Source organism: Rhea pennata, chromosome 1 (assembly GCF_028389875.1).
Source record: "Rhea pennata isolate bPtePen1 chromosome 1, bPtePen1.pri, whole genome shotgun sequence".
NCBI lineage: Eukaryota > Metazoa > Chordata > Aves > Rheiformes > Rheidae > Rhea > Rhea pennata.
In genome coordinates, this window is record NC_084663.1 from 129,283,030 (window position 1) to 129,309,715 (window position 26,686).

Sequence of the window (26,686 nt, forward strand, 5' to 3'; positions counted from 1 at the left end):
ATTTTTACAATAGGGTCACATTAACCATCTACTAACTGATGACAACAGACTGTAGCTGTTAGGCTTTCCAAACTAATAGACTTTTTGAAACTTGAAAAGCAATGATTTTGACTGAAAAGGATAGAAGATTCTAATCTACCAACCAAAATTTTCCCTTTTGTGTAAAATTTTTCTCTTTATTAACTGGAAATATTAACAACGTTGACAAAAAAGAAGTTTTTCTCCCCCTTTCACATCCATCTTATCCCTATTCAGTACAGACCCATAATTTGATTGGCCAAATAGATCTTCTTCCATGATCAGGCATCTTATTATTTTGGCACAGAAGAGAATGACAGAACTCCCAGAGTGCTGAGGGGACTGAACACCACACCACACTTCAGGTTTTTGGGCCCAGAAGTTTAGAAGTTGTGAAGAGAAAGAAAAATAAATATTATCACAAAGAATGTCTTGATCTCCAGCATATAAGAGAAAATTTGCTCAATATTGGCTTCTAAAATTACTCCTCATCTGCCTTATTTGGATGAGAAAAATACATGGATTTAGCACAGAAGCAATTTTAGGAGAATTCAAAAAGTACACAAAATAAAGTAAGTCTGTGGCAAGACCCTCTAATAATTCTAGCAATGAGTATAAGCATGAGTTGAGCTCTCTGGATTTCCTTGAAAGAAGAGTTTATAAATTGCCAGAACCTTAGGAAAAGATGAAATAAATGATGAGGTCCTCAGAGTAAAATATATGTGATATCTTCTTCCTGACCATTTTAATTAGTCTTTCATTTAAATGAATGACACATAAAAGTGCTGTGTTGTTCATAGCAGCATTTAGTTTTCAAGTTCTATTAGCTTTTAGGTTTGAAATAAAGCCATTCTTCAAAAAAAAAAGGTAGTGTTGCATATTTACTGTATCATCTTTCATCTCACTAAAACATGAACCGCAAAAGAGCAGAAAAGTCATTTTATTTCAAGAGCTGTACACTGAGTTTTCATTACCTTAATCTGTTGGAAACAAGAAATATATTATCAAAGGAGTCTTTACTTGTGTAGTAAGAAAATATTTATATTCAGGTATCCTCCACAGATTTTTTTTTCCCAACCAGTATGTTGCTTTTAGTATTAATTCCAAAAGATGATTTCTGTTTTGTTTTGTTTTGTATCTATCCTTGTTAAGATATGTTTTCTGGATGATTGCACATGTGGATGTTCTCACTTTGATTTAGAAAGTAACTACAGTTTCTGGAAACTCGAATGGACAGATGCATTAATGTCATGACTGTTTGAACAGAGGTGTCACTGAAATGCAGCTTCTGTAAATACTTTTGAACATGCAGTAGCTAAAGTAAAAAAAATTGAAGTTAAAAAGAAAAAAGTAGTTAGATGAATTTGGGGAAAAACGCAATACGTTTCTATTTATAGAACTACTACACAAAATCCATTAGTGTTGTTCAACATAGGAACTGCTGATATCATGTTTGCTAGCAAGAGTATACACGAGAATCAGAAGCTCTAGATAAACAAGGTAAAGAGCCACGTAGAGAGAGAATCAGCCAGGACTGAATCTTTATATCGTAGGTCAAAGTTGTTTGTGGGATCATACTGTAAACGATCATACTTAACTGATGATACAAAAATAGTAGTCACACTGAGTAGAGAGAGAAGGCAGTAAAACACAGAATGAATTACACAGCACAAGGAAGTAAATGGCTTATACAAATCACCATAAAGAAATAACTGAAGATAGAGGCAGGGGGGAGGTAGGGAAGGTGAATATATTATTCATGCTACAAACAGATATTGCAAGACATATGAAGAAAGAGATCGGGAATAGTAATAGAATTAGTGCTTTTTAGCATAGTGCACAGCAGCAGTAAATAAAATAATAAAAAGATTCTAGGACGTGTAAATAGTAATAGTCAACATAAATCCATACATGCTATTTTAGGGATTCAAGAAAGAGTAGCCAAGTAAAACAGTAAATACTATATTGCAGTTTTGGCATGTACACAAAAATACATATATAAGAAGCATAAACAGAGCAGAAGAAAAAAACCCACAAGGCTATTAGCTATTCTCAAGGCAAAGAAAAAACAAACAAACAGGAAACAGAATATTTTAAAGAGATTTTCCAGGTTTTCCAAGTCTTGAAAATTAGACATAATTATTAGAAGGTACTTGCAAGAAATCCCAGAGATTACCACTGTAGAACTGAAAAAAAGAGAGCACTAGAAGTGCATTATTGGCCTAGTAGTGTTATATAGATTAGAGCAAATATGCACCATTAGTGAGAGGTTTTTTTGTTAAAAAAAAAAAAAAAAAAAAAAAGAGAGAGAGAGAAATTGAAAAAGAAAAAAAAAGAAAGCAGGCAATAAAAATAGCACAACAATTCAAGATCTTGTTGCTGAAGCACAGGCTAGAACTATACATTGCAAAGTCTGAAAGCTACAGATAAATAAATTCTGTCCTATGCCATTCTGTAATTAAACCTCTATGCAGAGAGAAAGTTCCTACAGCTAGCCACAAGAGAGCTTTAATGGTTGTACAGTTATGAAAAAATACCTCCAGCTGGCAGGCTGATCCACTGCATGTGGGCCGCACTACAGTACACAAAGACAGGATGGGTATTCATGTAGCTTCAAAATCTTGATAGCATGTAGTTGAACTATACTTATTTGGTGTCTTCTGCTGTATTTTCTTGGGCCAAAGAATCAGTCCTCAAAATTAGGACAAATTTTTGGATATGGAGTAGTTAAATGCCTAGGATCAGCCATAGTATATCAAAGTATTAAATTATGTAATAGTTTTCCAAAGGATTTAGAGAAGCATCTAAAAGGCGGGGGCGGGGGGGGAAGGCTAAGTTAAATTACAAAATGGAAGACTTGAATAACCCTAGGCACCAGTACAAGCTGGGGGTGACTGCTGGAAAGCAGCTCGGCAGTGAAGGACCTGGGAGTGCTGGTGGATGACAGGTTGACCATGAGCCAGCAATGTGCCCTTGTGGCCAAGAAGGCCAATTGTCTCCTGGGATGCATTGGGAAGTGTTGCCAGCAGGTCGAGGGAGGTGATCCTGCCCCTCTGCTCAGCCCTGCGGAGGCCTCATCTCGAGTACTGTGTCCAGGTCTGGGCTCCCCAGGACAAGAGAGACATGGAGGTACTGGAGAGAGTCCAGCGGAGGGCTACGAAGATGATCCAAGGGCTGGAGCACTTGCCCTACGAGGAACGGCTGTGAGAGCTGGGCCTGTTCAGCCTTGGGAAGAGAAGACTGAGGGGGGATCTTATCAATGTGTACAAGTACCTGAAGGGAGGGTGTCAAGGGGACAGGGCCAAGCTCTTTTCAGTTGACCCGTGTGACAGGACAAGAGGCAATGGTCAGAAACTGAGGCACAGGAAGTTCTGCCTGACCGTGAGGGGGAATTTCTTCCCTGTGAGAGTGACAGAGCACTGGCACAGGTTGTCCCGAGAGGTTGTGGAGTCTCCTTCTCTGGAGATCTTCAAGGCCCGCCTAGACGATCTCCAGAAGTCTCTTCCGACTTCAACCATTCTGTTATTTTGTGAATAATCCTCATAATGTCCTACAGTTCTCTATTAAAATACACTCAAAAAGTAGCAACGATAAGTAAGAAATGTATGTTTATATTAAAAGAAATCTTAAAATAATGCTAACAGATTTAGGCACGAAGATTTAGGTATTTTCCCTGTTACTATTCTGTTTCTTGTACCGTTTGCCCTTCTGAACCTCAGACAAACTCTTTAGTTCAGTGCACTATGAAATTCGTAAATTTTATGTTCTTGGACATTATTCAATTGCAAGTCATTTCTTTAAAAGCCCTAAGGATTCAGATTAGACTTAAAAAAAAAAAAAAATCACCAGTGCAATGATTTCCATTGTCTTCTTTCTGGTACTTATCAAAATACACAACATAACAATATACTTTTTTATCAGTATTGTCTCATCAGTCCTTTGCAAGAGGGCTTGACTCACCAGTAATTATCAAATAACCTTATGAGAATCAGGAATGCCCTACTAAATCGGTGCAAATGAGGAGAGTCAGAGATGATACTGGATCGGCCTTTTAAAATTAGTCTTTCAGTCTCTGAAGTTTTAAGGAAAACAAATCAGAAGACAAAATCCAGTTTCCACTGTACCATTCTAAACATGAAATATCTCAATTTGCTGAAGGAAAAGAATATATAGGAAATCAGAATTTACCAGAAATAAAAGCAGAAATAGAATTCTATTACTTTCAGTTAAGCTATTATTGACTGACTAATCCCAGAATATATAATCAAATATAGCAGCATGTAGAATCAGCCATATCATAGTTTGAAGTAAAACACATATTTGTGAGACACACAGTGCATACATAATTGCCATAAAGTCAAGATAATCAAGGAAGAAAAGTGAAATCATAATGGAATCATAATTCTATACATTTTCTTACACTGGTTTAAACATCAGTGAGAGAACTGTGTACTAACTTCTGTGTGGCGAGTCCTCCTAGGATTTGGTTTACAGCACAATTTTTTTTTCCCAAAAGTACTGAGAGGATCTTACCCTAAATTTTGTGTTGTTTAAGAAATGAAGTAGAAAGAACAAGCTTAATTTATTGATTAACATTTGAATCAAGAAACTTCCTTCTATTAGCTATTAGCAAATTAATACCTAATTAGCTGTGAAAAATTATCCCCATAGGGATGACTCAGATGAACACTGTTCCTGTGATGAAGCTAAAATGAGTAAAGATAAATTTAAAGAATTTAATCAGATTCACAAGTCAGTGGAAATCAGAATGTGCGGTGTGCTCCACTCAGCGTTAGTAACCGAATGGGAAGTTTCAACAGAGAATATGACAGAGTATGTTGCAACTGAATCAATCACAGTTTGTTACTTATGACTAAAATACTCTGCCAGGTAGCTCTCCTGGCATCCATATGTAGCATCAAGTATTTATTGCTTATGCAGTAGAACCCAAACGCTGTCTTCTGCCTTTGATGCTCCTACCAAATTCTTTGGAATTTAATGAGAGTTCAATGGCACAAAGAGATGTCACTGAAGATTGTGTTGGGAAAATAATTCTTCATTTTCCTATTTATTTTTATTATTTATACACATTTATAATATATATAATATTCATATAGTTATAAAAATTTCATTACAAATAATAAAATAACTGCTTCCGTTTTTAACGGAAGTAGAAGGAATAAAGGAGGAAAGGGAGGCAAAGATGAGTGGGTTAGTAGAAATATTTTACTGTTCATTATTCTGTGTCACTACAGGACCGATTTGAAGGCATTTTATACCCTGTTGAAACAGTCAGAGAAGACTGGAGAGAGACTCGAGAATATGCCGATATCCATACGATTAGGCAACACTAACATGCACAAGTACCAAAAGAATTGGGATAGACTGTCAACCATATATACAGCAGCACCCTATAAACCTACTTACAGTGCTTAGAGGAGTAAGATAACTCTAAGGATCGATCTTGTCCAAAATACAGAAGGTATTTTACGGAGGTGAGTAGTTTTCTTTTCTCAGATGCAGAATTTAAAAAGCAGTGTTGATAGATGTTGCTTTTAAAGATAGAGTTTTTAGATATGCTTACTTCTTAGATGAATTAATAAATGAAAAATGAAAACATTGACTTCATTTCTCAACATTTTGAAGCAAATCTGGATTCTAAAGAGACAATTTCTGAGGGTTTGAAAAACTGATAGTTGAGATATTTTCAGTTATCTTTATCTCCTGTCTATGCATACCTCATTTAATCAAGTAGGAATAGATGTAGTTATTACATAATTACAATCCAAGAAACTATTTTAAAAGACCATCATATATTCATACAGCAAACCTGGAGGACAAGGCTGAGCAAAGCTAGACAAATGTATTTAATACTCTGTTCCTGACGAGAAAAGGAAGATGAAACAATGTGCAATGCAGGCAGAAGATCGGAGCAAGTGCTCTTTCTCAGAACATTGAGAGGAAATATTTCTTCATATTACACAGCATATTACTCACCTTCACTAAACCCCTCCAAGTTCTTACATACAATGACACAGCTGTTATATGCTTTAGGAAAGCATAAACATGGCTAACATTGCTTACGAAAGAAAAAAGTCTGAATGAAGAACATCGGTTGAACTAAATTCTTCTGTATGCATACATCATAGAAAAAAATGTGCTGTCTTTGCAGGTATCAAATGGCTACAAAGTTGGCTGCTGCAACAGTACCTGCTTATCTTTTTTTAAATTAGAATTGAGAAAAAGTATCTCTAGATACTTTTCCTAATTTTCCTAATCCTAATTTTAGTAGTAACATACAGTGAAGTAACAGAATTCTAAAATATGTTAGAAACTTCTGTAGAGATTAACAAGATTTTCTCTTAACCTTCATGCACTAACTCAGTCTATTAGTAATGCCTGCAGATTTTAAGCAGCCTTTTAAGATTTCAGCCTCATACCTGCTTTATGCGGACTGTGAAACTCTCACAGAAATTTTTATAAAATCAGACATTATATGTGCAGATCTTTATTCCAACTTTCGCTTCATTGCTCTACTAAATACAAAATCTAAATTGACGTCCACCTTAGTTTTTCAGAAGTTACTACAATTCAATTTCTTAGCTGATACTAATTGACAGAATCTCAACTGGATGAGTTCACACATCAGGGAAAAAAAGGGGGGGTTTAGAGCTACATTCAGTCAAGCCCATTTAATCCAAGCAGACCCTTATCCCCAAATGCCATGTAATGGTGTGGCTGCTGGAGTGAGATACTCAGTGCCAGTTATGCCTTGCTTTTTTGTAGACTAGAAATTTAGAAGTCACATATGTTATGCTGCAATGAACAACAGGCCAAAATCTAGACAAGACTAAGAATTTTATGAAAATATATTTAAAATCATCTGTGGAAAATAAAAGCGTTGAACATTAATACTCGTTTCAATTCCACCTTAAAAAAAAAGGCTTAACACATACATAAATAATAAATAAAAGTATTAAGTCAATGCTACTCAAATAGAAATCAGAAAATATGTAACATCTTGGTAAAACAGCTATATTAAAGTATTATTTTACTCAAGGCACTATCATTTACAGAAAAATTGCAATTAGCTCGACACTATGCTTGAAGTCAGCAATAAATACCGCATATTTTCATATTAAATTTTTGTCTTAAAGTATTTTGTAGAATCTGCCTTCAGCTGGAGGGAATTTGCTTAACTTCATATCTTACATCACATAGTCATGATTTGGAATTTTGGTAAACTTTTTAGGTCATCAGAGCCAAACATCAGAAAAGGAAAATCACCCCTCTCCGTCGTCATAATATAAATTTGAAAGTGGAGCCATATTTAATGAGATTTAAAATGATGTGGCTCTTGCTTTAAACACAGTGATTTCACAGAAATACTAAACACACCACACAGTCCGCCTGACTGTAGGCCTGCTAATCCTCTCCCCCAGCCATGAAACAGATTATCCCATTGCATTATTTTTAAATTACTACTATATTCAGACAAAAAGCATAGATACGTACCACAGTGAATAAAGTCAAAAGAAATAAATGTTATGACATAAAATTCTCATCTGCAATAATAAAGAAAATACAATGAAATATTTATTTCTTTAGAAAAAGTTTTCAGTAAACTAGGGATGTGCAGAGCAAAACAGTAAAATATATTAAAAAGTACATAACTATGTACACAGAGTGAGAAAATCCTTTTTAATTGTCAAGAGGAAAGTTTCAGAAGTCAAATGCTGATTTCAGGTATTTTATATTTAAAATCACATTTTGCTTTTAAAAATGAGTAGGACACACTCTGTATCTCCACTGACTTCTGTCTGTATGTGGTGTCTTTGTAATCACTGGAGGAAGCTGGTCCCTCCTAACAATTTAGTTATGAAAGATGCAGAAGTTGAACATTCATCGATAATCTAGTTGAAATACAAGCAAGACTAATTTTACTCTAACAGCACATTATTACTTGTCATCTCTTGAAGTGTTTTTGTATGTGTCTAAACACAATGCAACTCATTCCTGCTGGAAGGAGATGAAAATTGAACGCCTTGCTCGTACTTGAAGAAGTCACTTTCTCCAGACTAACCCAGTGCAACACCTTCTCTCATCTTTGTTCAGTCAAGTCCAAACCTTGGGTCTGGGAGCATTTCTTGACCAGAGAGTTGAGGCTACACAGGTAAGAAAAGATGGCAGAAAAAAAAAATGGCAAATTTTTGCTAGTAAAATTAGGCCAGCAGGAAATTACTACCCTCCTTGCCCAGAGCAAGAATGACATAGGAGAAACCATAACTCAAGTATGTGTCTGGATTTTGATCTAGCGCATCTCTTGCAATAGTGCTGTTCAAGTATCGCTCTTCTGTGCTGACAAAGGCAATGCAACACTAAACTAAATCACTGGGAGAAAGCATATAAAAGTCCAGCCTATTTTGAAATATATGGATCGTCACTAAGGGTCCGTAATTGAGGAATAATTTGCCATTTTTTTTCTTGTACTGCAGTAAAGGAACAGTGGCATAAAAAGCACTCATAATCTACTGAGTTTCTTGAAACTATATAGATTTTCATCAGCTGAGAATGTTCTAAATATTTCAGTGGGAATTTTATTGTCATGAGAATAGTGACCTTGAAAAGCAACTAGAGAAAGGACATCATATTTACAGAGAGTGTTAAGTTGAGAAACTCAGTAACACCTCAAAGGTGAAGAGGGAATCTGGCCAAGATAGTTGATGCTTCTGACAAAGAGTGAGGGAAATTTGTATTCAGTATTGGATAAAAGCAAGCGAATATTCAGAAAGGATCAAAAAGGATGAAAGAATACATTTTAAACAGTAAAGAAAATAATTAATTAAAATACAGGAACTAGATTCTCCAGTATCTTAATCATTCCATTAGCTCTTCTTTGCTATGATCATCTCTGGTTGTAAGACAATTTAGCATGTTTTCACTGCTTTTTTTTTTTTTTATTATTATTATTTTTAATGTATTCCTAGTGAGAGTACCTATTTTGGTAAGTTAACATTTTCTATATCAAATGGTTTGTATGGGAATCTTTTGCCTTTTTAAGCTGTACTGAAGTCAGTATGTGACTTACATGTTTTCCTAATTCCAGATGAACAATGTTTACTAGTTCTTCCAGCCCCTGAAATAAACTCTCATAGTAGCTGGCTTTAAATAAGGATGGATAGACTGTTATAAACATTTGTTTGGATGATTCCAAATTATTGTTTCTGAAGAATTGTTCGGAGTAATGCTGCACCTCCAGGCTTGAACAAATGGGTCTGAAGAGGGTCAGAAAGGAGATATACATATATACGTGTATGTGTGTGTGTGTGTATGTGTGTGTATATTTTTTTTAAACTGCTCTGTGGCCAATGAGATTTTCCTACAAATGTTTCACTGCTTACCAGGAACAAAAGAAATTATCATCTGATTTATTTGAAGAAAAAAAAAATAGAAAACATCCCTAACCATGCTGGAATTCCTTCCCCCTGTACCTCTCAAGTTTTAATCAGTCTGCATAATTTTTTTTTTTAAGTCATACATTGGAAGACTGGTGGCTAGGTATGAAGCAAATGTGATGAAATCATGGTGAAAAAGAATAATATGAATCAAGATATCTAGTCAAAAAATTATTAATAATTATTTAGGTTAGTTGTCCATTGAAGAGAATGTTTAACTAGGCTTATCATTTCCTTTTTTCAGAAAGTCGTATATGGTAGTTAATGAAAACCTAAGCTTGTTACTCAAAAATTAGTGTTATCCATTGCTTCAACAAGACATCCTAGCACAGTAGATATGTATCAATTTTAGAATGTTTTTTTAAGAGTAAATATATGTGGAAATTTTATTGACAGAGCTAGTTATACCTCATTTAGTTAAAATTTATTCTAGTGTTCAATAGAATTACAAAATTTAAAATGTTTTTTAATTCTATTTCTGTATTACTCTACTCAGTCACATGGTATGGTTTAAAGGTCTGATCCTAACCACCAAGACATTAATGCCTTTTGTTAATTCCATAGATATAATACTAACCCCTTAAGAGTAATCAGAACAATGATTTATTTTAAAAACCTACATTTCATATCATCATGAATTCTGAAGGCAATACAATGAAATTATGTATTTATATTTCAAAAAAAAAAGCAAAAATAGACTGGTCCATCATATTTTCCCTCACAACAGGAATTTGACCTCCACTAGGTCTTTACCAGAATCAATAAGCTGCCCTAAGGAGAAGGAGAGGAAAAGGGGGAAAAGGAGGGGGAGGGGAGAAGCCCAGCTAAAAGAAGACAAAAATGTATATAGAGGGAAAAATTATGTTAAAAGTTGGATTGATCTGGACTTGAACAGCCTCTGGAGCTGAGGCTGCTTTGGACTGGAGACTTTCAGAGGTCTCTTCTAGTATGAATTAAACTATGGAAGAAGCCTGAAAAATCAGACATTTTACTTGATTTGATGAGCTTCAGCTCATGACTAATTAACTGCATTTCCTTGCAGGCTTATCTTTTAACCGTGCTGCTTAACCATATTCTTATGATAAAAATATAAAGAAGATAGCTTATGCAGAACACTACTATGACAAACAACCTCTTCTATCACTATATAGTAAATTACTCTTTTAGTAATTCTAATTTTTCAAAATTTGATACATTCTACTTAAAATTAGCATATTACAGAATATTTCTGAACTGTTAGCCTTGTTACGAAGAAAAGATCTTGGTTTTGGAAATTTTCTCAAAGAGTAATCATGTAATGCACCAGGCAGCTTTTTTCATTAATACCATTGACTCATATTGAGAAGATATCCTAATTAAAACCCATGCTTGCATTTCACTGAAGTAGCAATGTATATATATATATAAAACACAATCTGTAACATATATAATGATATAACTCCTTTCAGTCTGAAATACCGTACAAAAGCTGTACAGTTTTCCAAGAATCTCAAAATACATTTATGTTCCATTTCTTTTCATCCAAAAGCAGCTCTAATCAGAGTTTGTCTTTCAAAATATTGAAAAATATTTCAAGGACTATTCAACTCCATTAGCTGAAAATTGGAATGCACTGAATAGGGAACAGAATGAGTCAGCTTAAAATTTCTTCAGGTTAAGTAACCAGTTATATTTTACTGAAGTTAAGTTATACTTAAAGAATTGTCTAATCTTAATAAAATTAACAGACTTTTTTGCTGAAAACACACCTAGCGCAAAAAGTTAATGATAATTATATGAGTTTGCATCTATTTAAAAGAAAAGCTTAATCAAAAATCAAAAATATGGTATAAAAATGACAGTAGATAACCTAGAGTTCTGTCTGAAAAAACATTAAAAGTTCAGCAATGGTAGAAAAAATATTTGTGTTTTTGAGAATACAGTTTCTCATAGTATTTGTTGCTTGCATAACCTATCTTTACAGCCTAAATCTTGTTACTGAATTTCTGCTACTGATGGCTTCAGGCTCAGGACTGAATACTACACAGTATGCATAACTTATCATTAGGTGTAATAAGAATGCTTGCCTATATATTGTAAAGGTTTCACACTAAAGAGAAAATTAACATCACAAGTACAAAGTGTACACAATAAAAATGAATCTTTAGACAAGGACCTGTCACACTATTATTTAAGTAAAGGTATGAAATTATAAACTTCAGATTTAACAGGACAAAAAATTAAATAATTAGTGGTAGATTTAATAATTGCAGTAACTGTGAAAGATGTGGTATTTCTTTCATTTAGTTTCTTCATCTAAATGGAAATTACCTTACCAATTTCATATTTGCTTATTTTTCAAATTCAAAGGCGAGATTAATCATTCATATTTAGATTCGGTGATGGTATGTTCCTCTAAGTCAAACAGACATTTGTTTATCACATATTACAATTCCTCAAATAAGTGAACAAAATATACATATAATATATACATAATATTCTGTTACCTACACCAAAACTACCTATATTAAAAAAACCCTCCAAAACCACAGAAAAAAATGCCCAGCTAGAAGGAAACTGGTGCTCAGAAAATATTTGAAATATAAAAAATATTAATTCGGTATTTCCATAATATTTTTTATGTTAGAATAAGAAAGTATATGACTTAAAAGGGGAGGAAAGCAAGATGTTCATCTTTATGTAAACTTAAATCAATGTAAACGGAAATCACTCCTACATGTGACTTATCATTGTTAATTCATCACAGTTGCAGGTAGAGTGCGAAAGTAAAGCATATTTAGCTTTTCCTTTAAAATTTACTATTAATATTTATTATTATAGATTATTATTAATTATTATTATTATTTCTAATTTTATTATTATTACTATTCAGCTTTCTTTTATTCTCTAGATGGTGCTGGAAGTTGACATCTGACCTTTCCGGTAAGAGGGACACAAGATTTACTAGCTTCCTACTAATTTTGGCCTGGAAATTAAGGTCAGGCTAATGGGAAAGAAAATAAAGGATAACTTTAAAATGAAATTATTAATAAAATCAATGTAAAAAAATTAATGGTTTTTAGTAACTGCAGGTAGAAAAATACAGAAATTTCAAAATTTTCAGAATGTAACAAAGCAGCTTTAATATGAGCTAACAATTACAGAAGTAGAGCTATTTAAAACTACGTGGTAGAATGTGTGCCAGAAATTCACTTCCAATAGTTCCTAATAGTAAATATTAGTAATACTTGCAATTGTCCATATCATAAAACTAGATTTCCATAACTTTCAGTTTAAATAAAACTAAAATTCTGCTTGATATGATTCAGAACTTGGACATAAAATCGCCAGTAGCACCTTTTTTTGAGGACAGTTGTTGTGCTGTCGACAGCTGTGTAGGAAATTGTGTGTAAGAGACAGAGGCCTCTCTCTATTGACTACAACTGCCAGTATCTTGAAGCTGATGAATTTATTGAGCCACAGAAAATCAGCTTTCAATTTCCCCCTCCAGTTTCTCAGAGTAGGAACGTGTAATGATCAGCTATTCAGTGATGGCCAATATGGTACCTTGTTACATCTTTCACCATGGGTTTCTAAATGGAAAAAAGGAAATAGGAAAAAGTCTTATGGCACCATGGAATGCGTGTTTCTTCTTCATCCTGCTTTCAGTGTAAGGTTGAATAAGTAGAGAAAGGCTAAAGACAAAACAAACAAAAAAGACCCCAAACCTTTTTTCTCCCCAAAGTTGGCAATTCTAGAGACTTAGCATAGGACTTTGGATCACACACCTAGACACTATCAGAAAAGAAGGCTTTAGATGTTTTGAACATACAAAACATTGACAGTGAGAAAGCAATTCTGCTGAACGATAACTGTTCAAGCACTGTTTGAAATGGAAGATTGATTCTCCTCACTGAAAAACAAAAGCTTTGTATATACAAGTTATCATGAATACTAAGTGCAACACCTACTCTAGATTTGGTATTAAGCCAGCAGTATCTTATCATAACTGTCCTCAATACCAAACACATACAAAATGTGCATATATTATACATTTATGAGAATAGTGTGACCTACTTTGAAATGCAAATTTGTTACACATGCATTACTTAGCAGTGACAAAGTGAAACAAAGTCATGAATGAATAAGTAGTCCACCTAGTTAAATATGAATAAAATTTCCATTTTTTTAAGTTTTTCTGTAATTGCAGATGACATGACACTAGTCAGACGATAGCATGGGCAGTTTCTTTTTATTTGAATCTTAGTGTGAAAGAAAGTTAATTGCTTCTCCAGGAACTGTAAAAACTTAATCACACTGGAATTCAATCACTGCACTATTGCCTGAAAATTATCCTGTGTTCTTTATAGCTGGCAGATGAAGTTTTTATTTTGTGGGGCCCTGACCTCTTGCATTTTGATGTACTGTTGTACTAAACTCTTACACTGCAAATTTTATATGTTGTTAAACGACTCCCTGTCAAAGCTAATTTAAGTTAAATCATTTTATCACATTCATGCCATTGCACAGAGCTCTGAATATTTAACTGGGAACTGTAAACATTTTTAAAAGTAATGGAAACAATTAGTAACTATTTAAAGATATGAATAAAATTTATTAATAAAATGAAAAGTTTGTTATAGATATGGTTTTCTATTTGAGAAACAGAAATAGGTGTTTTCTTTATCTCAGATCTTATACATGAATTGTTTTGATGTGTTTTGTGATATATATAACAATATATAGAGAAAAATTTTACAACTAAGAAATATGAACTGTCCTACTCTATCATTCCTAACAATAAAAAGCAATGTAACCTATTTTTGTTATAATTATATTTTTGAGCTCTAATGCTGAAATCCCTGTTTATATGAAGTTTTACACCTGTTTATATAAAGTTTGCATTTTAAGGCCTAATGTAATAATATACTAATAGACTATCAAGATGGCTGCTCTCCAAACTTCTATTTTGAACTTACCATATACTATTTCTTTTAAGTAACCTAACACACCTGCAAAAGTCTAAGTTAAATAATTCTAAGTAACATGTTCATTTAAGAGATAAGAATCCATCTATTAATTTAAGACTCACTGTAGTGCAGATTAATTATGTGTTTCCACATTAGTTCAGAGAGAAAAGAATTACTTGTTTTTCTCTCTTTGACAAGACAGCTACTTTTCCAAGTAAAATATATTTCCTGGTAAACATGATTCGTCATGATTTCTTCCCAGACTTTTAAACTTTCCTATTGCATCTTTTTAACAGTCTCATTTTACTAAAATGTCACAGAAAGTAATATACTAAAAAATAAACATATGTATCACATTTGTAAAATTGGTTTGTAACAATTATTTGGCATAATTTCAAAACATCTTTTCTTCCCAACTAAAATATTCCATTACTGACTGTTCTTCAACTTCCTAGAAAAATATAAGCCTTAAAATTATAGTATAATTTAAGAAACAAAATCAGAAGTATAGTGAAAATACTGCAAAGGGCAAAAATAAACCTACAATATGCAAAAGCAGTTTCATTGCAAAATGCATACGCTGGACTGATCCAGACTGCAGAATGACAGGAGGGTGGTCACTGGACTCCAGAAGGTCCCTTCTGCAATCACAAGATACACATTATCTGGTCCTAGCAAAAGCAGTTGGACTCCTTGCCATACTTGGCTCAACATTCTCCATTAGAAAAGGCTCAGACTTTGACTTTTCTCTCTCTCTCACTCTTCATGTTTTCCCTCCTTCTTCTCTGTGCTGCACACAGACACTCAGTTATGCAGTGATTTTTAATGGCATCTCTGTAGCGTCCATATTCCCTAGAAAGGAATTTAGCCTTCCCTCATAGCACAGCCATCTATATATGCATATAGAGAGATTTTGCCTTGTTTCTTGTCCATGTTTGCTGTACTTTAATGATTTATGCTGAGTTATACAGCCAAAGTTCAGCATTCAAGAGAAAATCTGGAGATTTAGACAAGCTGACCTTGTACCTGAAATAACAACAAGGATAAATGTTCTTGCAGGATGGATTTTTCTTATCTGGACAACTCATGTACATTGGTGGTTTTGCTTGAAAGTGACTAACATTATGGCTGCTATTTAATTTCTAATATCCCAGATTTCATTCTACCACAAACATATCACTGAAAAAGAGACTATAGTTAATTATTTAAAAGTACATGAAGATAGCATGCCTATTATTAGCTGATTACTTTTCCCATAAGAAATAAAAATGCCTCTTGTATTACCAAGGGTATTAATTATGGTTAAATGTGAGGTGACAAGAGAATGGCAGCATCTTTACAGGTATGAACACACATTTCCATGCAGCTTAACAGAGCCTCATTTATTGGCTTATGCTTCAACAGAGTTTTAATAAACCTGCAAGAGGTATCATCATCAGCATGCCCCAGTTTCCAGTGGATGGAAGATAAGGCAACACAACACAAGAGAGATGTTTAGGCCAGTCCTAAGCTGGAAAAAATGTGGACCAGGGACTACAGCACATATGCGCAGGCTCTAAAAGGTCTGCCTGACTTTGTAAAAGTATTTGTTTGAAGATCAGTCCTGAAGTTGATTTAAAAGAGAAGATCTCTTTGCCAGGATGAAAAAAGTTATTTTGGAAATGGGTTTCTCAGAAAGAATTTGCAGATTGCTTCAACACAATTGTCTGCTTTGCATCTGTACATTTGACAGTTTCCTGAACTGAGTTAAGCATTCAGAGCAAGGCAACAAAACTACAGAAGCAATCGCAGGAGCATTCATCTTTCAGATACATAACTATGTCATAATTTGCTATTATACCCATCTGATAATTGTCCTCATGATTGCAAAAAAACTGTTTTGAAAAACAGATAAATCTTTAAGTACTGACAGAAGCTCATTTTGCATAAAGACTATAAGAGCAAATATAACTCTGAGCAAGAGTGTCTTAAGATTTCAGTACTATAATCTAAAGGATGATCTTCTCTTTTCATTCTAGGTTGCTTTCCAAACAACTTTTGCATACACTGCACGGATGGCACCTTTTTCTTCTGTCTATCAGAGAGAACAAATCAGGAAGTATTTTAATTGAGGAGAGATTTCATCAATTTTAATTTGCTTTAAGTGTAGCAACAAAACACACTCTAATGGACAAATCTTATTATAACAACTCTTATTCCTATATTTTAATATTTCACAACTAAATACACTTAAATAAGAAAAAAAAAATCTATCAGATGCTCAGTACTTGTCCTTGAGGTTTTCTTGTCTCCTCACTCTCCATGTTCATTATTCTACACAAAAGTGATAGCACAGTATCCAAATAAATAAATCTTCTGCAACAGCTATTTCTCATCAAAGGTCACTTGTTTTTTTTACATCTTCTAGGCCATTTGCCAACAGATGCCAATCTGTGAAACTACCGCTAATCATTCCTTAGGGAAAAAGGTGACTGGAGGAGCACAGAGCCATTCTAAACAGCTACTAAAACTCAATGATCAAACTATGTAAGAATATCTATTACTGTCCTTTTGGCTTTAGATTTTGTTTTGTCTCCTTTACCATCATTAGTCATTTCTTAATATGTATTGCACACTATAAAACACTGACCCTTTGATACTGCACAGACAGTCTTTTCACATACGGAATTATTATTCACTATCTCTCAGGACTCATAAAAGTATCAGTATGGATCATAGCAACAATAAAAGGTCACATAACTATTTTTAAAATGCCAGCTATCCTGTTCACAAATGCTTACAGGACAAGTAACAGTTACTTCTTTCATAGCATCTCCAAAATAAGTAATGTATCACAAAGCATCTCTGCTTGTGATGAAATCATTTCTTATTCCTCAATTTCTGTTTTGGCAAAGGATGTGTTTGTTTATTTTTATTTATAAGCCATATAAGTTTACCTAATTAGTATATGAGTTTTCCCATTCAGTAAATAACCTGCATCACTGCTATTCGCACAACCTATTGAACAGCGTCCTTACCTTAAGAAAAACAGAATTGCATCCAAAGGCCATTATTTTAGAAACACTCCTGTGACAAACATCTGTTTTAGTTCACTAGCAACACTATTTTCAAAGGAAAACTATAAATTGAAAATTACTCTATACCAATGTAACACACACTACATTCTGTAGCTGAAGAATCATTCACAATTCTAAAGGATTTTTGCCCTCAAAGAAAAGATATATTTCCATGTAGACTTGCCATACACAGAAAAATTTTCAGAAGCATTTATTAGCTGAACTCTATGATTTTCTGAATATGTAAAACATCACATAGGTTAATAATTAACTCTTGATCTCTTCTAATATTCCTCAACTCACAAAGACAGGTATTTTCTCCCCAAAACAATCAGATATCTTTTTCTTAGTAAGTCAAGAAAGCAGGTGACAATTATATCAGAACTGGAGTAAATGGCTTTCCCAGATATAGTTGTGGGATGGTAGTATGCAATATTGTTGCTGTCTGACTAAGGAAGGTGCTATAGGCCCCTAATAGCTCTTTCAACATCCTGAGGCCATGTAGAAATAGAAAGAGATGAAATTTTTCTGCAGGCTGTATTAATTCCAGGAGGTCTCATGGCTCTGTTAAATGGAAAAACTTTAGCATAGAGTGTTAAAGCAGTGGAGGAGGTAGAATATTTACATAGTCTTCCCATGTCTAGATCTCCCTCCTACTATAAGCAATCATTCACCTCATTTGACCTTTTTAGTACATGTTCAGCCACAACATCCTTGAACATTCCCTATGTTAACAAAGAGGTGATTAAGAAGCAAAGTAGACAACATCTCCACAAGCACATGCACATGTGGTAAAATAATTAGGTAAAATTCAAGATAGGGTAATAAAAATACCCAATTAGTTAAATCTTCAACTATAAGGAGATTTCACTATCAAAGATAAAATGTACTGATTTCTATGACCAATAAAAATGGTCATTAATAAAATCAGTACGGAATAAATAAAATAGGAGAAATAAATCATCATCTGATAATGATGTCTATTTCCTTGTGCTTGGAACTGTAAAGGTTTCCCCTCCTTTCTCCTTCTAAAAAGAAAGAAGTTTTTCACAGAGTTTTGCCCATTCAGTGTCATAGCCAGAATTACAAACGATAAACAATTCCAAATGAATATTTTGAATCAATCCTCATATGAAATAAGGTTCACTATTTACTTAGGTTATGATGCTTTAAATGAGATTCTAAGGTTTACAATCTACTCATAACTCATTCCAATGTCACTTTGTAGTGAGCTTTTCAATCCAGAGTGACCTTACATAGTGTAACTGCTGACCAGATACTTCCAGGTTAACCCCACAAAAAAGATTTCTCTCCCCTCCCCACAGTCAATATAATCAAAAAGGTACAAAGTTCTTTGCTTAGGCCATGTCTATGTGGCAATATAAAATCTGCAATAGTTTTGTTTTTTATCATTAAACAGGAAAAGATTTTCATAGTGGTAACGGCAGTTTTAACTGCCACTATTCAAAAATCATTGCTCACACAAATTAATCTTATACACCAGATAGACGTTGACAGGCTCTAAATATTTCAGGTTCTGTGTAACCACTCAATAGGCCATAAGCCTCATCAATTAGTAATGTAAAACTAATGTTCTGTAATAGACTGAAAACAACACCTAGAGGCTATTAATATCAATTGAAGACTATCCTGTAATTGCTCTAAATGCTTTGCTCCAACCTCAGTGACCTCAGAATACCATATATTTGAAAGTGTTCTGTCTATAAATTGTATAGAAAAAGAGTATCTGGTATATGTCTATTCATTTATTTTTTGAACCATCTGATAGGATCAGGTTCAATATGACATTCATCAGCTAATTAACTTTGGATAAAAATCTGAAAGAAAATACTTTGACAATCAAAACACAGGTAGAATGGAAAAAATAAGAAGGGCCCTAAAAAACTAAAGACACCTTAAGAAGAACAGGATAACAGTTATATAATATTAGTGAAACCTACTGCTGAATGGCCACACAGGTAATCATGTTTGAGGGATAAAAGAAAGAAAAACTTCAAAATGAGAGTGTGGCAGTTCTGGAAAAGTGACATGTGATTGGGACACCAAGTCTCTCTCAGAATGATAACAAAGCGTAGAATAATAAATCCTGGTTATCAGATCCCTGCTCAGGTTCAGTCACAAACATGCACAAGCTCTCAAAGTATTTCTGCCATGCTACATGGCTTATACTTTTTTTATTGTTTTCTGTAAGACAGAGACAATTGAATTATGAGGTACAAATGAATCATCCAAATTCACTTCTTTCTGTCTGAAAAGAGTTCACAAAACTGACTTCTTGACTTCTGTAGATATATTCCTCATATATAGAACAGGTAAAAAATTTTCATTCTATGCCTTTTCTTTTTTTTAAAATAAACGGTTAACTAATCATTAGGACTTCCATCAGGAAGTGTAAAATCCTTCTTTGTCAAAAATAACACCTACATTACACGGATCACTTGTTCCTTTCCAATCTAAGGAAACTTTTTTGAAAAACAAAATAAACTGTCTTGTTTGTGCAGGTATATTTTGATATATGATATTTATTATATGAGGGTAAGTGTACTCTAGAGAACAGTAACTCACAAAATTCAAACAAAATCATAATTTTGAAAGAAGTCAGCTTATAGCTCTTACGGAATATGAAGTTAGTCAAATAGAATAACTATTTGAGATCTTTCTTTTACATAAATTTCCAAAATTTTTCTCAGTAACTGACCAGTTTCAGAACCAGAAAAAAAAACTTGCATTATTTTTACCCAGTTAAAATTAATTTTTTGTTCCAACAGAACAAAATAAAATTCAGAAAGGTCAATCAAAAGCCTACAAAGTCAAAGCTCTTTCCTTCCTTTTTTCATTTTATTCATTTCCCATAGTGGTACAACAACCAGAACCACCAATTGATTCACTCATAATAATTAATGCACAGAAGTGCCAGACACTAAAAACAGAAGTAGTTCTTTGCTACATGAGAAAATATATCTATAGACTTTAATCTCATAGCAGTGATGTGAAGGAACCAGTAAGCTTTCTGGTAGCCCAACATTAACGGCCATCTGGCCATTAATGTCCGTTCTGGTAGCCGATGTAGTAGCCTCCTAGTTAAATTATTTTTATCCTAGAATAAATTTCAACTGGAAAAGTTAATTTCCATTCACAACAACAAGGATGTTGTGAACACAGGATGCGGCCCCTTTAATTAACTCTGTGCACAGCATATTGTAGAAAAATAGAAGATCAATGAATATAGTAATAACCCTCACCATTACTGAATGTAAGACAACAAATATCAGATTAGTATTTGGCAGCATGCATGTCTAAAATGCCACTAACCTTGTGGTTTCTACCTATCCTGATTAAATCCTTTTTCCCCTCCATTTCCCCCCTTCTCACAGATTCTTTTTTTAAAACAAAAAAGATTTTTTCCTTTGTCTATTCAACATCCTTGGAAAAAAACCACCAGATGGCATTGCAGTGTTCATGTATTTTATTTAACACTCCTTATAAGGACAAAAAAAAAATGTATGCACCAGTATTAAACTCTCTTTCCTAACCTACTTCTTATTTGATGAATATTAAAAAAAATTATAAACAAAAACCTCCTATTCATCAAAAGTCAGTGTTTGAAAATATGTCAGCCTGAAGAAACAGAATTTTACGTTACCGAAGAAGTAAAACCATGTGGCTAGAAAGTCTATGGTTTAGTCCAAACCAAAGATACTTTGAGCAGAAAAAAAAAATGGAAGTAAAGCATTTAGAAATGCATTACCATAAATTCACTAAATACAATAAAGTTTGTAACTATCTGCTTAAAAAAAAATCCTGTTTGAGTAAGTACTTCTTACTTTCTTTGGGGAAGGAGGATTGCTTTGAACAACAGACACCTCACTGCACTTCCCCAAAAATAAATCCAAGTCCTTATGCACTTTTTAGCATATTGCAATTTTATACACAGTCCAGCTTCATTCTAAAAAAATAGGTAATATTTCCTACATTTTTAAAATTTAGGCCCATTCCAAGCACACTGTACAAACCAGTAAATAAATATTTAAATATTTATTCTTCCTTTGCATCAATCAGGATATACCAATCAAATAGAGGAATTGTTTCATGAAGCAACATCCTCTGAGACATTTAAGAAAGTCAAGAAGTAGTGTAAGAGTTAGCTTCCCATTTAGCATATTACATTTGATATCCAGGATATGTTAACTGAATGCTCGCCTTTGAAGTTACTGTTTCAGTCTCTGAAGCTTCTCCAATAGCTCATGGAGACTTCACTGTACACCTAAAATACTCAATTAACAAACATTATATCTACTCTGAACTTAGCATTTGGAATAACAAAGCTCAATGCATAGGCTCTTTTCATCCTCGCTTGAGAAGACACTAAAATTTGTAGGAGTTCTGCTTTAACTATAAGTGATAAGATTATTCTATATTTCAGTCTGAAGAAGCAAATTCACAGGTAAAAATAGAAGTCTAAGAAGCACTAATTCACTTTTTTTTTAATCTTTACTTATCATGATCATGAGACAAGGTATAATACTCAAATCATTTAGCCTGAAATTATAAAATTTTAGAATATTTTACTCAAATAAATTAGATTTCACATTATAACTAAAAAGATTATTTTTTTTTGTTTCGGTTAATATGGATAAAAAGCCAAAGGAAGGGTTAGGAACAAGTATGTATCTTTTAAATACACGGATTTAGTTATTTTGAAATATTTTACTATTGCCATAAAGGTATGGATCTAAGTTATTTTTCCAATTAAAAAATAACATTTACATCCTGCTTCAGTTTAGCTTTACTCTTAATGCATAACACTTTCAAGCTAGATTTGCATTAAACTTCAATACCAAAGGTATAGTTCTGCTTTCTTGCTGTCATTCAACAGGCTTCTTATGTTACAATTTTTTCAGAGGTCTTTTTCCTCTTTCCTTGAGTTTTTATGAAACAAACAAAGAAAATAAGTGTATCTGCATTCAACTTCGAAAATAAATTGAGCTATACTTTAGCTTTCTAGAACAAGAGATGCCCAGAGACACAATAAGGATTTTGAAGTATGCACCAGCACTTTCCACATGGAAAGTACCACTAGCTGAATTTCCACATCGTGTAACGGGACTCAAATACTTAAAATTAAAAAAGACCATGTCGTCTCCACCCTCTGCTTAGCATGTCTGCATAGAATTAAGGTTCCATTTTCCAAGTTGAATCTTTTCTTTGCCTCCATTTCCAACTGTAAGTTGTCTGTCTTTGAGAAACTTACTTTCGCAGTACAGATAAGTGAACCTTTTATGTAGTCAAAAGTTGCATTACAATAAAAGATTTTTTTTGAAAAACACTTCAGGATTTAAAAATAAGCCTTCTAAACACTCAGGAGAAACCTCAAACAAAGCAGCACTGCCTCTACAGTACAGTCTACCTATATTTGTGGAAGCTCCTCAAGTCCAAGGGCATCAAATAATATGTACAATGGCAGCGGGATCTGATATTTCAGTAAAACTCAATTTTTTCCCATGCGCTTACATTGTTACAAAATTGCATTGTAGAGGTGAATTTTTCCAGGCACATTATTGTAATGAAGTACTGTAAAAGTCTTTTTGGCAATTCAGGCAATTGAAACTATACACAGCATAAGCAGATCTCATGTAAGAACATAGAGAACTCCATCTTATAAGTCAGGTACAATTCAAAGATTTCTATTAGAGTTTTCCCTTTCTGTAATATCACCAGGATGTGAATATACGTAGTACATCTTACAAAGCATTCTGAGTATTCTTTTACTTGGATGGTCAGCAGTTATTATTCCTTTCCAAAATAGAAACTAAGATACATATTTACTATTTTTCTTTGCATTGATTCATCATGAAAAGAGGATACAGGCAAGAATGATGAAATAAAACACAAAGACAACCTGAGATCTTCTTATTATCATATTCAAGAGACAAATATCAGATGACTGGCTATTCCTGTGGTTCCTTAAAAATGGATGTAATTGTAAAAGTTACTTTTGTGATAAGCAATAACATTTATACTAAATTATTTATACTAAGTGAACTCAACCTAAAGTTCCTGGTAACAAAGTTGTACTCTAACAAAAATACCACATCTAGACACTTTAATATGATAATTATCACAATAAGCTTCTCAAAAAAATACAGAGGCATCATGACCATAGTACAAACACCTCAACCCATCATTAACTCCTTTGTTTTGCATATACTGAGTATATTTTAAGTTTATTGAGCTTAAATAACCCGGAAGGTATTCTGATCTCAAATCTTGGTTGAGGAATATTTTAACACTGTAGTTGTACTAATTTTCCCTTATTGTACATTTCCAATCACTTAAATATTGAAGACATAATCAGTTTGATAATATGTTACAAATATAAATTACTCAAAGTGCAGCATATTATTTAAGCCTTTGCCCAAAATAAAAAAAAGATCTCTGTCTTCATTATGCATCACTTTAGAACAACAACTAGCAACCAACTCCAGTCAGAAACAGATAAAAACACAAAAAGAATTCAAGACTAGACTTCTAGAAGACATTTTAACAAAAGCTACCTAAAACACTCCAATGCCAAAAGGAAAAGAACCAACAACAGCAAACTTAGTTGCTAAGTAGTAATCTGTCAACAAGGGATCAAGTCTTCCATTCAGGATTTAGTGTTCTTTAGTATCACGTGGTGAGACAGGAGTTTGCAGAAGTAGCATCCTATACATTTTTCATTATTCAATAAAATGTAAAAGAGGGGAAAATTAGAATTTCAGGATGCCAGACCAAAAGAGAGGTAAAAACACACAATTGTCTCATTATTAATGTTTCCTTCATTTGCATATGAAAATAACTCATCCATACAACTGCATGAAAGATATTTGGTAAACATTTCACCCTCTGCTAGGTTTCCAAAAAATTGTCCATGTTTTCTTTATTTATCCATGTATAAGGTCAACCTTTCAGAAAATATGTATTGCTGCTCACTTTTCATGGTTAATAAATTTAATGTGCTTGATTTATTCTTTGAATTATAAAAATCAGTAGCCTAAACAAAAATTGCCTGAACCGCATATGTGAGTCTTCACTGCAGATATATATTAAAACATAAATACAGTAGCTTACATTAACAATATTGACTGCATCAAAGTATTTTAAATAAATTAAAGTCTTGGGAATATCTTGGAATAAAATATGCTGTTTTTTAGCAGATGGGTTGTTATATTTATTTAACTTTACACATCTTATGTGTTTACCATTTTGTTTTTTTCCATCAAGTTCACACAACAAAATTCATTGTAAAAACACAGAAGTTACTAATTTTTGCTGTAAAATTTGAAACCCTCTTAACCACATTCAAAAACAGTATAACAACGTCTTAGTGTATATTTGCAAATTTTAAGAATTTTTTTTGAAAACCAAATCGTAATCACAGAGAAAGATCTGCTTACCTGATCCCCTTTTGGTCACAACCTTCAAGCTCTGAGTTAGAGTAGCATACAAGAGAATCAAGTGTGGAATAGGAGCTTTCATCTTCCAGCTCTCCAAGGCTGCTCCCTTGAGTATCAGCAATTGAAGAAGGAAAAAAAAAAAAGAAGAAAAGAAAAAAAGGTTGAGAACACTGGTTTTATATTAGTAAGGAAACACCTTTGCAGTAACTAATCATAATACTGACATTGTAGAAATGTTGAATATAGTGTTTTGAGCAATTTAACATATCAAAATGATATACTGCTCACAAAAAAATAAACTTAAATCATCATAATAAGATTAACACATGCACACACTACATTTAACCCTGAAGTTTCACTTCCAATTTTGCCTATGCATTAAAAGCACACTGGGTCTCTGTAAAAGCTTTATAACAAATCTCCTGAGTCAAACAATATGAATTTATTCTATGAAAAAGTATGACTCTATCACTGAACTTGCAAAATAATGTCTACTTCTTTTAGCATATCATCTATTTCCCCCACACACAAAGAAAAAGGAAAATAACGTCCTTCTGCACTAGCTTTGCTTCCATTAATTCATTCCACAAGTTGAGCACAGGGTGCATCATGCAACAAACAATTAAAACTGAACATTTCAGGAACAGTGAAAGGGAAATGACAAGGGCTCGCCAGAGGAACCAGCACAGCATCATGGAACTTGCTTCTACATGAGTTGAAAGCACACCAGCACTGCAAGATCAAACACGTTCACCATACTAAATCAGAAATTCGCATTAATAGGATGGAAAACAAGTAGATCGCTGGATGTGGCTCAAACTCTAACACATGAATTAAGGTTTTCTGTTATTCGTGTTCTCTGGGGAGGAAGTGGTATGAGCAGCAGGTGAAAGCAGGCACTAAACATTGTTAATTCCCTCTATAACTGGAAGGTATGATCTAGTCATAGCGATTATCAGCTTTGCTCTGGAAAGGCTGATAGGACTAACAGCCTACACTTCAACCTGTTAAAAGGGGGAAGGGAGACCAAATCTTCCCTTCTCTAGTCAAGTTAAATGGAAAATTCATGACAGTATTTTATGCAAAAACATGCTTGTCTAATGGAAAAAAAAAAGGCTATGAGTAATAGTTCTTTAATATTATAAACAAAGACCTAGATGAAACCAGAGTGGTTTTGATATTGACCCCTGTGGATCACAGCACTGTATAGCAATGAAAAAATTTTCTAAAGGAACCATAAAGTACAAGCTTTCATTTCAGAAGAGACAACAAATCTTTTGCACTTTCATTGATACTCAGGTTAGTGAGTACCCAAGACATTTTTGAAAGCAGTATCTTAAAATATCTTTGTCTTAAAAGAACAGGTTAGAAATAAGGAATGGTGTGGGTGTAAAAGAGCACAGTAGGGGAAGAATTACTTAAATAAAGATGATGATTCCACAAAGAACCCATCTTAGCTTTACATTTCAGGACTTTTGAGAACTAAGTACAAACCTACTGGGCTCACAATTATGACTTTAATAAAGATGAGAGAGTGAGAGAATACAGTTTGATGACAACAGTTTGGGATATCTAAATCTAACCTTTAATAACTTAATACTTATACACGATATTAATATAATCAGTAGTATTATTTCTATATTATCAAAAGTATTAATATATTAACTCATGCACTGGCTATGAACAAACTATAGTATTTTAGCATCACAAGTGAAGGACTATCTTTTACCATTCACCTACAACTTTAAAAA

At 33.5% G+C, this 26,686-nt stretch overlaps 1 protein-coding gene across 1 annotated transcript in view; it reads right to left on the reverse strand.

Moving 5' to 3' along the window:
• Positions 1 to 25,017, reverse strand: part of IL1RAPL1 (interleukin 1 receptor accessory protein like 1) — a 656,553-nt gene extending 631,536 nt beyond the window's left edge. Inside the window, exon 1 of the mRNA XM_062574156.1 lies at positions 24,936 to 25,017. Within this exon, the coding sequence (XP_062430140.1) occupies positions 24,936 to 25,017 (82 nt within the window). The remainder of the gene's footprint in view (positions 1 to 24,935) is intronic.
• Between the last annotated feature and the right edge of the window lie 1,669 nt (positions 25,018 to 26,686).